This window comes from Podarcis liolepis (genome assembly GCF_965112155.1).
Source record: "Podarcis liolepis genome assembly, chromosome: 1".
NCBI lineage: Eukaryota > Metazoa > Chordata > Lepidosauria > Squamata > Lacertidae > Podarcis > Podarcis liolepis.
In genome coordinates this window covers 85,609,823-85,622,426 of record NC_139554.1, presented here as the reverse complement: position 1 = coordinate 85,622,426, position 12,604 = coordinate 85,609,823, and the positions used below count along the sequence as shown (strand labels likewise).

The window sequence follows — 12,604 nt, the reverse complement described above, 5'->3', positions numbered from 1 at the left end:
ATTCGATATCAATTCCCATTAGCAAGTCTGGGATCTCCTGCCAACACAGCCATTTAGGAAATCATCAGCCAAGGGCTAATGCACCATTGATGCTGACCGTAAACCCCCCCAACACAAATTGCCATCCTTTTCTTCCCTCCTCCCTTCTTTGCCAGTCCCAATGCATTCTGCATTCCTCTTCCCATACATCTGCGGTTCCGAATGATCAAAGGATTCCAAAGCTCCGCTTTGACTCATTATTTTTATCTCTTTTAAATATACAATATAAAACAATATGTTATTGTACATTTGAGCAACATTGGCACAGACATCCTGTAAGTCAAACATTGTTCTGTTACATTCAAACACCATGAGACAGCTTGTTTTCAGCTTCGAGAATGTGCAAATGTATGTCGGTCTAAGAGGCTAGCACCCTGGACAGCTCCTAGCCTCTGCTTCAGATGGGAGGGAACTAGGTGGGGGAAAGGAGGAGGCAGGGAGAGAATGGGTCAAATAAGGGCCATTGAAGGATAGCAGCACAGCTTCCCCAGCACTTCCTTTCAGTGTTGGAAGCAGATACACACACCTCACTCTCCCCCATCCCCATCCCCACCACTGCGATGAAGGAGGGAAAGAAATGATGAAAGGCATTTGACTTTGCAGAGGTGGACAGCAGTAGTATATAACCATCATCTACTTTGTAGAACAACCACTATGGCAGAGCCATCAAACAGCAGGAAAGGGCAAAAAACATGCAGGAATTGCTTCACTGGAAAAGTAAAAGTAAAATACAAGACGGATGCTCTGGGCTGTACTGTGATTCACAGTAGCAGCAAAGAGATCCAAAACCATGGATACACTGGTGGGGCTTCCACAGGTGAGGTCACAGCAGCTACTTTTTCCTGCAAAAGGCAGAACTTTGTCAATACGTAATGCCTAAGGTTGACCCATTAGTCTAGGAATTCTCCCCATTTGGAAGGAGGAGGAGGGGAAGAACAGCCCCTCCCTCCCGGGATGCACCCACAGAGCCTGAAGTGCACCCAGCTGGGACAAGGTAATAGAGAAGGGGCAAGTTCTGCTCCTGGCCAGAAGGCAACAGTACATCATGGGTCAGACACCATCCCCATCCCCCAATATTCAGGTGCTGCAGTTGTGGGAAGGGGCTGATGTAATTTTGGGTGTGGCCCACAAGATGGAGGGTGGAAAGACTGGACTCCAGCAAGTCCTCACCCACCCACCCACCCCCAAAAAGCCTGACTGGCTCGTGGAGAGCAGCACTCCACCCTGTACGATGGGGTGGGGAAAGGATATGTCCCTAGCAACTCCCCAATCCCAAAACTCCCCAGAGTTTTCCTGCCCCTGTGAAATCCTGGCTGAGAAGAGCTTGGGAGGGGAGAAGAGAGAGAGAACGAGGAGCAGTGCGTCCGGAAAGGTGGAGGGAGGAGATGGCGGGGGTCGGGTGGGGGGGTGGTCGGGGCTCTCCTAGCGGTCCAGGCTTATAGTCCAGTGTTTGTTGGAGCCGGAGTCCTTTGTCGGCGCACCCTCGCTCTCGTTCTTGAGGTCCTGGAAGACCTGCGTGAAGAAGTGCGGGTCGGCGTTGATCTGCAGCATCTTGGGGCTCAGGCCCTGGATGATCGCGAGGCAGCGGTCCCAAAAGCGCTCCTTGTCGCCCTCCACCAGAAAGGGCTTGAGCGGGTAGGAGATCTCGTTGCCCATGTAGGAGTAGGCCAGGTAGAGGCAGGTGAGAAAGGAGGCCTGCAGCTCGGCCTGGCTGCCCACCTGGTCGCCCTGCAGCGCCTCGCGGCACAGCAGGTACACGAAGACCAGGTTGGCCGGCGTGATGAAGCCCTGGTCCTGCCAGCCCTGCAGCAGAAGCGAGCGGTCCACGCTGCGGAACCAGCCGATGACCTCGCCGGGACTCAGCTCCTTGAGGCGGTAGCAGCGGCGGCACACGAAGTCCCCCAGGCAGCGGAGCAGCTCGCCCGTCGAAGCCTGCACGATCACCCGCCGCGGGGAGCCGGGGGCGGCGGCGCGGTTGCCGGGCAGCGGCGGGGGTGGTGGTGGCGGTGGCTGCTTGCCGCCCTCCTGGGCGGAGGCGGGCACGGTGGGCACCGGCACGGCCAAGGGCCCCTGCTTGGTGCCGTCGGGCTGGGACTTGCGCGCGTTCTCGCGGTTGCGCTGCTGCACCAAGGGGTCGGGCGCGCCCGCGGAGCCCGGCTTGGGCGTCACCTTCTTGGCGTTCTTCTTCTTCTTGGCCGAGGCGGCCACCAGGCGCTTCCAGGTGAGCGCCGAGATCAGCACGCCCGGCCTCTTCAGGCGGCTCTCGCCCTTGCCGTGCGCCCGGCCCGGGGCCGCCTTCTCGGCCAGGACGCCGCCGCCCTTCCCCGGCGCGCTGGGCGACAGCGACAGCACCGTCCCCATCTTGGCTGCTGCTGCTGCTGCGAGCGGCTGCTTGGCGCCTTTGCTCCGCCGCCCGAGCGCTTACAGCTGCTGCCCAGGCGCGCCCGGCGCACCGGCCATGGGCTGGGGCGGGACGCAGCAGTTGCGCCGGCGCCCTGAGTCGGAGCTTGCGGAGAAACCTCGAGGAGCCGCAGTGAAGCGCGCCAGGACGGACGAGGACTCGGGTCAACCAGCGCTCAGCAGCTCCCCTCTCCGCACTGGCTGCCGCACTAGCCCCGCCGCGCCCCGCCCGGCCTCTCCTCGAGCAGCCAATCCCGTGCCGCGGCTCCCCCGCCCCTTAGCCAATCGCCGCGAGGCATCGACCCCCAGGTGCCTTCCTTTCCCGCTGAGGATGAGAGAGAGAGATCCTTGTGATGATGGTAAGAACAGCTGCACTTCCCGGATCCCAATATTCAAGAGAAATAATATTGGGAAGGGGGGGCTTCCAAACAACAACAAAAGAGAGAGCTTGTTTTCCCCACAGTTCCTCCCGGGCCAGAGCTTAATCTGAGCCAGCTGAGCATGTGCGGAGTACCTTGTCCCTGAGCACCTACTTGTTCCTATGCAAGTTTGATCAGCAAGTAGGTTTACTGCCAGGAGTGTGTTTTACAGGCGGATATAAATCCTGGTGTCTCCCTATTAGGAGAAGAACTATTAGTCTGTCTCTTTTCCTCACTCCTCCACTAACTGCTTCGAGTTGATGCTTTGTATCTCTTAGGTCTGAGGTTGGCAACTTGCGGCCAGAGGGCCCCCATGTGTCCCCGATTTCAAAAGCTTTATGCAAGTGATCAGTTCAGGCCTCTGGCAACAGCAAGTTGCCCCTTGGCCAGCAGCCAGCTGGGCAGCAAGGAAGACAGAGTGGGAGACAAAAAGAGAAGAAGGTGTGATGTCACCCACACACCCATGATTGGCTTCAGCTTGGCCCACAGTCAGCATGCGGCCCCTAACAGATTACCCCTGGAGATTACCCATGAGAGGTCCAGTAATGGGCCTTTCCTGCAGTGGCTCCCCACTTGTGGAATGCTCTCCCCAGGGAGGCTTGCCTGGTGCCTTCATTACATACCTTTAGGTGCCAGGTGAAAATGTTTGTTTTTGTTTTTATTATGTATTTGGTGTTCTCATTTTGCATTTTTATGTTGTGAACCACCCTGCGACCTTCAGATGAAGGGCAGAATAGTAATTTAAATTAAATAAATAATAATAAGGCCTTCATGAGAAAATGGTTGACTACCCTGGCTTAGAAGACATTTCCTAAAGCAGGTGTGGGGAATCTTTGGCCCTCCATGTGTTGCTTAAATACAGCTCCTATCAGCCCCAGTAAGCATACCCAATGACCAGGGTTCTCCACACCTGTCCTAAAGAATACAAGGCCTAGTACCTTGCACTGAGACCAGAAGTCAGTACAGATTAGCCAAAATGGGTATCATACAAACTTTCCACCCAGCCCCTATCATGATTGATTCCATCCCTATCATTATCTGACTGGCACCTGCAGTCTGCACTTACTGAAGCTTCCAAACTGTCTCCAAGGTGAGGCCCACACAGAACACTATACAGTAGACAATGCATGAATATTGGCAGCCTCAAAGAGCAGGGCTGGGTTCAGGAAGACAGCAAAACTGTGAAATCTAACACAAGAGGAATGTTATCGTGTCCAGAGGCAATATTCTGACCTCCCCAAGATCGCCAAAGCTGCTCAACCACAGCAATGGTGTGCGGGTTCAATTTCAATGAACCCCAAGTCTGCCTCTCAACAGGAATTCAGAAGAACCAATGTTGCACCTGAATTGGCTGAGAAAGAAAAGCTGTATGCCATTGATGGCACTTCCCAAATGTTGGACTATCTATGCATGTCAATCATATAGACCCTTGCAGGACTCTTTATAATAAAAATCCAAGGGGGTTAAGCAGATGCCACTCTTTAAATCAGGGGTGAGATACCCTTTTTCAGTCCAAGGGTCACATTAGCTAATGAACAACCTTCAAAGGTCAGCATTTCAGTGGTGGGCAGGGCCAGAACAAAAGTGGGAGGAGCAACAGGTGTAAAAGGCAGAAGTTTCCACATACAGCAGTACCTTGGTTCTCAAACTTAATCCATTCCGGAAGTCCGTTCCAAAACCAAAGCGTTCCAAAACCAAGGTGCGCTATCCCATAGAGAGTAATGCAAAATGGATTAATCCGTTCCAGACTTTTAAAAACAACCCCTAAAACAGCAATTTAACATGAATTTTACTGTCTAACAAGACCATTGATCCATAAAATGAAAGCAATAAATAATGTACTGCAGTCACACAATCAATCAATCAGTAGCTGAACTGGGTTCCACACAGTCACACAAAAAAGCTGCAAAAACAAACACACAAAGTAAATAGCAAAAACAGACAGACCTCAGTGTAACACTCAAAACAGAAGTGTGGCACTCAAAGTGGAAGTGTAACACTCAAAATGGAGCATGTTTGGCTTCCGAAAAATGTTCGCAAACTGGAACACTTACTTCCAGATTTGCAGTGTTTGGGTTCCATGTTGTTTGAGTACCAAGGCATTTGAGAACCAAGGTACCACTGTACACACATATAAAATTGTGGTTTTATGTTGTAACCGCCTACAGATATAGGACAGTATACTACTACTACTACTACTACTACTACTACTACTACTAATAATAATAATAATAATACCCACCACCACACACAGGTGCTATCACAGTTCAAAGATGCATTTCAGCCAGGCAAAAATGCTTGAGAAGGTCACAGGGGAGGGCTGTTGATCTGTGTAGCCTGGGGAATGGGTGTGGCTTGTGAAAAGTCCTGGGGGCCAGACAGAAAAGCCTGGAGGGCTACATCCAGATAGGAAGGAGTAGAACTGCAGTGGAAATCAATCCCTGAACTTTCCAATCCACCAAAGGATTGCACAAAGATTTAGGGGTCAAGAGTACCAAAAGCTGCTGAGAGGTCCGGCAAGGCCAACAAGCTCAAAGTCCCATGTTGATCTCCAGTCAAGATTGCCCAGCAATGGCTGTGGCAGGAACACACTCGGATGTGTCTTGCTCACCCTGCAGCGAAGCAGCTGTAATGACTGTGGTAGATACTTGCACAGCGCCAGGCCTTTGCACAACAGCAAAAGGGTGTTTGCTGATGACCTTACAACATGTTTTGGCCTGCCTTGTGTGTTTATCCTATGCTTTACCTTCTCAGTGGCTTCAACTGAGGCTAAGGTCTATAGCAGGGGTCTGCAACCCGCGGCTCCGGAGCCGCATGTGGCTCTTTTACACCTTTGCCGCGGCTCCGGGGCGGATACTAGTGAGGGGAGGAGGCGCATTGTGCGCCCCGACACTCCCCACTGTGGCGGGCGCTGTACTGGCTGTGACGTCACATGGGGGCGGTGCGTGCGTTAGTCACGCACCATCCCAACGTCACCTTCCCGCCTGCTGTCAGATCGGAAGGCAGCGGCGCGCATGCTTTAAATGTCGCAATGGTTTTGCGGCTCCCAGTTGTTGTTTTTCTTCGGAAACGGGTCCAAGTGGCTCTTTTTGTCTTAAAGGTTGCAGACCCCTGGTCTATAGTGTTCACACTCATATTGTACCTTTGATGTCTGTTCCACTGCATGCCCCAAGGATATTTGTTAATATTTGCTCAACAACCAATTTCTGAGAAAAAACATACAAGTCTGGGATTCATCAATCCAAGTAACAGAATTATCACTCTATCCATCTATGCTGTATACATGAGTACAGCAGTTTCTTTACCTCTTTTGCTGGAGAACATGGTAAGAAGGAAGTAGATGGTAATCATTCCCATTTCACAGGCTGAGATGTTTCACGGTGGTCTGTCTTATCACCTTCAGATTCAGGGAGACTCCCGAGATCATGGCAATACTGTACAAAAGGACCTATCATGGGAAAAATGAAATGCAAAGGATGTTATTTTACTCTTCATTGGACCTACATAGGTTGGTGTGAGTGCATATGCACCGTTGAGCTTCTCAAAACTCTTAACCAGATAAATGAAACCCATCTGATTAAAAGTGCTGTGAGAGTTTTAAAAAGAGCACACTCCTACACCAGCTTGATAATAAATAATATAACTGTACCTACTTTACACCATGTATCCTTGGGATCAACATTAGAATAAGTGAATTACTGGGGTACAGGAGAGTATACAAATATTCTAACTCATTCTTCATAAACCAGAGACGGTACTGAAGTAAAGCACTTTAGGTGAATACTAAATGTACTAAGTCTTGAACCGGTTTAAACTGGTTAAAAGAATATGTTAGCATGTTTTGTTGGCTGAGAAAAACAAGATGGAACAGCTCAGATCTTATGATAAAGTTAGCAACAAAAAGAGGAAAGGAATTTGTAGGAGAGCCTTGGATGAGGAGGGGTTGTGGCCTCACTGGGTGACCCAGAGAAGGCCCCCTGACACAAGAAAAGGAAAAGTGCATTTGCTACAGATATTACTCAATTCACAGTCAAGTGCCTCAGACAACACTTCACATTGTAGAGCCATTCCATCACCCCACCTTCAACCCACTTCTCACAAAGAGCAGAGGTGGTAAGCCTTTTCTGAACTGTACTATTTCAAATTTTATTCACATGGTAGTTTACTACACAAGCACATGAGATCCCTACAAATTAGGGAGAAGACAGGCAGACCTTCACCCTGACATCTAGATCTGCTCTTTTAACAAGGCCTATGCCTAGAGGTTCTTGCTTCAGGAAACTTATCCAGCTCACTGCCACTACTGGGACTGGGAGTTCTTTTCTCCCTTCTCCAGAAGCACCAGAATAATTCATGTATAAGCATGCTGACAACTCTCTCCCTCACCAATTAATCCAGACACAATTTCTCCTGTTCTAGTGTTTTTCATGCTTTCACAGGTGTTTTCCATCACACTGCAATTCTGTTTCTACTTACTTTGAAGCTCCATTGAAATCAGCAGGATTTACTGCTAAGTAAATGAGAAAAGACTTCTAATTGCATTCCAAATACAAGATCATGCACAACAATTTGAATCAAGGAAACGATCACCAGTTAGGTTTCTAAACCACACAAGTTAAAGACTATTCGTGTTTTTTGAGCGGGCTTCATCAAACCAAATGTTTGGGGTTTTTTGTTCTAACTGAGTTTATGTCAGCCCCTGGCACACAGCAGACACACAAAAGTGCAGCTCCCTAAAGACTTACTAGATTTATTATGGTGTTTGCTTTCTTGATTTACACTTCACTTTATCAGGGATAAGATTGCCCTATCATTTCTTGGCAGGGCCTCTTGTGCCTTTAAAAGCTGCATTCAACAGGTGCTGCTTTTTTTCTCAGACAGTCATGCTGCTGCTACTTTGTGACATGAAAAATTGCACCTCTTGAGACCCTGGCAAGAAAAAAAGTGGCATTCCCTACAGGGGAATTGGGAAGATTGGGGAGGAGGGAGTTGTCTGGGCTGGAAGTGAATGACATCAATAAAATGCTGTTTGCATATGAGCTCTGTCTGAAACTGTTATCAGATCCTTGTCCTTCCCTAGTCTTAACTAACCATTTCAAAGGGAATGCAAATGCCTGTGTCTTGTGCCTTGGGTGCAATAAAGTAATGTTGCTTCTCTGTTTTTGTGGTTTTGTCAGGTTGCCCAGCACATAGGTTTTCCTATGCCTTATTTCAGAAAACAAGTAAGTCTTACATTAAATTGATAAAAGCAATGCATCTACACAGCATTCATTGTTCTTCACCCCTCTAACCCTTCCCATGTTTTCTTAGCCCCAAATCCCATTGAGCTCAATGGTAGTTACTTCTTGGTTGCAGCACTGTAGCCTGATACTGGAGCAACCTTGCCCTTTAGTCCAGGGATGGAGAACCACTGGACCTCCAGATGCTGTTGGACTACAACTCCCATCTTCCATGACTACTGTCCATGCTAGCTAGGGCTGATGAGAGATAGGGCTGTTATAAGAAGAAGAAGAAACTGCTCCTTTTCCCTTATGGGGAACCATATAGAGTCCTTATGTAGGTTTTTTATCGGTAGGAGAAAATAACAGAGGCCAACCAGAGAATATTGAGAAGCAAAGCAGCTAGTAAGCCTGATCTTTATTAAAGCTGTTGCAACAGGGCACTCCCCACACATGCAGGAAGGAGGAGGAGATCCAGAACATTGGTGTGCAAACTCTTATATAGACATTTGAAATTGCCTCCCCTAGTTCTCAACAGAAATTTCCCGATTCGAATCTGATCTTCTAAATTCTAAAAGAAAAACTCTTTCCAAAACTTACCTCCTCCTCCTTGACTGGACAGTCAAGGAGGAGGAGGTAACAGTGGCAACGGTGAGGTGGTCCCAGGATTTTGGCCACTCAGTAACCATGGCCCAATGGGAAAATTTATGGAAGATCAATTGGAAATTCACAAATTGTTACACGATTAGAGAGAACTTTCAAAAAATGCAACATCGATGGTATCTAACACCATGGAAGCTTTCAAAAATGTATAAAAATGTATCAAGTAATTGTTGGAGATGCGGAGACTCAGGAACATTCTACCATATGTGGTGGATATGTAGGAAAATACAGGTATTCTGGGAGAGTATACATGCAGAACTGCAAAAAATGCTAAAGATCTCTTTCAATAAAAAACCAGAGGCCTACCTCCTGGGAATAACAGATTTGGATATTCCACAAAAGAGGAAGGGTATTTTTTTATATGCGACGGCGGCAGCAAGAGTTTTGATCGCAGCAAAATGGAAGAGTAATGAAATCCCCTCTATTCAAGATTGGATCCAAAGGCTGACAGAATATGCTGAATTAGATGGTTTATCAGGAAAAATAAAAAATAAATCAAAACAGGAATTTGTTTCTAAATGGGAGGTTTTTAAAGAATATATGAAAAATAAATATAGTAGTTTAAATTCTGTTGCAGCATTCGAGGAACTTCAGTAATAGTTACAAGGTAGATATAAGAAATTAGATTTAATGAGAATAAGTTTAATTATAAAAAAGTGTATTGGCAATAAGTAATATGAATTTGAAGTATGGAATAGACAGGAGGTTGGGTCTTTAGTGTTAAGACCAATAGATGTTTTATTGTTTGCTAAGAATATTAAGTGTCTGTGGTTATTTTTGTATTTTGTGTGTAATTCGGTATTTGTGGTTTTTGTTTGTTTGTTTTTCTTGTTGTATAAATAAAAAACTTAAAAAAAATTGAAATTGCCTCCCCTGTAGCTCAAGACCCCCCCCAATACATCATACATACATCACAGAAGGGGTGGTCTACAGCAGAAATCTGAGTGTGTTGTTTTTCTCCTGTCTGCCAGGATACCATTTGACCAATATTTTGTGATGATGACTACATAATTCCTGAATCCAGGTCCTGAATCCAGGTCACAGGCTCACCCTATTCATACACAGACACACCCTTAAGACAGGATTTGTGAACAAAGAGACAGTGGGGAGGCTTTTCCATTTCCTTCCTCCTTGCAGAGAAATATTTGAGGTGACTGAGTCAAAATGGCTTTAGGACTGTTTTGCTGTACTGTATCCAGACATGTGGTTTATATATTTATGTATGTGTTTGCCTTGTACAGTTATGAACATTTATTATATATATATAAGACCTTAAAATTCCTATAACAGGGTGGTAGTCAACTAATGTGTTCTGTCAGTGCAATAATTTCCACTTGTGCAAAGGGACTTTGCCTCCCTCTCTTCTCCCTGTGAATGCCCCACACCCTACCCAAATCTGCTGCAAAGGGCTGGGGAAACCCCCAGAGCATATTTGGATGGTGGGGGAAGGAGGTGAGAACATTCCATTGCAAACAGAAAACCTTTTGCTGATGGAATGTTCGCAGAGTGCTGCTACACTTGGTACAATCCCTGGAACCCACCAACACAGGTTCCCCATCCTTGTTTTAGTCAGTGGTAGAGCACAAAGAATGAGCCCAGTCCATTCTACAGACAGAGATTGCAGACAGACAGAGAGACAGAGAGATAGACAGACAGACATTCTCTCTCCTGCAGTCTGAAGAGAAACAGTCCATTCTTCCACTTCAGGACTGTTGCACCTCATCCTCTCCAGATTTTACAGCGTGTGCTACTGGTGACTCACTTCTGGTCACTAGCCTAGTTTCTGTGCTTAGCTTACTTACAACTTCCCTGCTTTGGAGATTTTACTTCCATCTTTTATGCTCTTCTATGGCAGATGGGGGAGTGGTAAACCAGGATAAAGCTCATAGTTGACATTTGAAGAGTTCTGCCAGTGGATATGGTTTGGATAAGCACTCCACTACCGCTGCTGCTTAGCATTTCTGAAGCTTTAGCTGAGTGCTGTATGCTGTGCTACAAAACACAGAAGTGTTGGTGTCACCCCATGGCTTGCAATTTACACAAGAAAGACAGGGCAGTGAGGGGTGGACCAGTGAGGAAGGCCTGTGGGTATGGAGGATCAAGCCAAGTGAAGCCAGGGGCTTCACAAAAGCCTGCCCTGGAGCTTTTTTCCTCCTCAGTGTTCCTGCTTGGAATTGTAGAGGTGTGTGTGCGCGTGCGTGCATGCATGCATGTGTATCAGAGACAGAGCGAGAGAAGCATCTGCAAAATGCACTGCAGAGCCCTAGAGATAAGCTATTTCTGTGCTTCCCCTGGTGTGCTCAGCCCTAGAAGCCACTGATGTGTATGTTATGAAGGGCAGCTCGAAGAAAAGGGAGCATGGGGAATGGGAAGGCAACCAAGCTGTACCTCTGGGTGGCAACCAGCATGAAGCGGAGGAGCAAGACTTTCAGATGCAAGAGAAGGATGATTGAATTCTTGCCTGCAGCGCCAACACACAGTATGCACAGGAGGGGACAGTGTGTTGGCACAGAGGTCGTGTCTCCCAGCCTTTGCCTAGTGACCAACAATTAGCTTTCAAGGGTGTTTGTTTCTCCAGCTAAGGGAATACCTTCCACATTGTCAGGACCAAAAAGTCTGAGTCTCTTTGCACCTCGCATGGAAGCCAGAGGCTGTTGGAATGAATCATGCACCTTCTTTCTCTGCTTTCAGTGTCTCATGCAAAGGGAGACTTTGTGAAGGGAGAATCCATGTGCTCTTGTTGTGGATATATATCTCCCTCCATGTGTACATATGTAAATGTGAAACTTATCCCTTTGCACCAGGCGTCAGAAGGGTGAAACGGGGAGTGTGGCTCACTTGCACATCCCTTGCTTCGGCCTCACATGTGAGGCCACTTGCAGACACCCACAGGAGCAAAGTGGTCCATGAGATAAAGATCAGCTTAACTCCTGCCACCCCTATGTCAAGTTGCATAGTTACTAGGCACAATGATTATATTCTATCTAGACTGACAGAGGCAATATGTCTCGGAATGCTTATTTTTAACAGGTAAATTTGATTGATTGATTGATTGATTGATTGAATCAAGTGAGTTTGCCAAAGGACTGCATAGTCCTCTTTGAGCGGGCATGGGGAAAGAGGAAATCTGCTTCATCCATCCATCCATATACTCTCCAAAATTACAAACCTTATTGTAGCCTTCATAGGTATTGCTCTTAGAAGCTTGTGGGATGCTGATTTGGCTAAGACTGGGGGAACTCAGGATGTGAGGCTTGAGGGTTTCAAAACTCCCCAAAAACACACCTCATTTCCTATATTCAAGCATTTGTCCACTTTCAAAGCTTAATTTTCTTCCCTGTCAATATTTCAGTGGCTTGAACTAACTGCTACTTTCTCCTTGGAGCCCTCTAGTGTCCATGAGGCTTTATGGCTTTAGGCACTTTCCCCATGAAATTATTACCGTAATATCCTTCAGTTCCTATCATCCCTGACTGTTAAAACACCTGCAGCATGTTAGCCCCCTTGCAAAATTTAAGTGCCTTCCCGCACTACCAGTGCTATCGATGGCTACCAGCTGCCAGCTTTCACTCTTGTAGGCAGCATGCCCCTGAATGGCAGTGGCTGGGCATCACAAGTGAGGAGAGTGCTGTTGCACACAAGTTTTCTTGCGAGCTTTCCATAGGCACTGTGAACACAGAGTACTGGAGAAGATGGACCACTGGCGTGATTCAGTAGGGCTTCTCTTATGTCACAGTACTGCTCTATGGATGAAGAAAGAATGATGGTGTCAGCACACCTAAAGACATCAACTCCCAGACTATTACTCTTCACAGTATCTGATGCTGCTCTGCTTATTATCCTGCACTCCCAGTTTTCTCCTTG

General features: G+C 47.3%; 1 protein-coding gene across 5 annotated transcripts in view; it reads right to left on the bottom strand.

Moving 5' to 3' along the window:
- Positions 1-222: 222 nt before the first annotated feature.
- Positions 223-12,604, bottom strand: part of CDK5R2 (cyclin dependent kinase 5 regulatory subunit 2) — a 43,786-nt gene continuing 31,404 nt past the window's right edge. For all 5 annotated transcript variants that reach the window (XM_083504673.1, XM_083504672.1, XM_083504669.1 and 2 more), the window contains 2 exons: positions 6,164-6,306; positions 223-2,764 (listed from right to left, as the gene is read on the bottom strand). In XM_083504673.1, the coding sequence (XP_083360799.1) occupies positions 1,462-2,400 (939 nt within the window). In that variant the 5' untranslated portion in view covers positions 2,401-2,764; positions 6,164-6,306 and the 3' untranslated portion in view covers positions 223-1,461. The remainder of the gene's footprint in view (positions 2,765-6,163; positions 6,307-12,604) is intronic.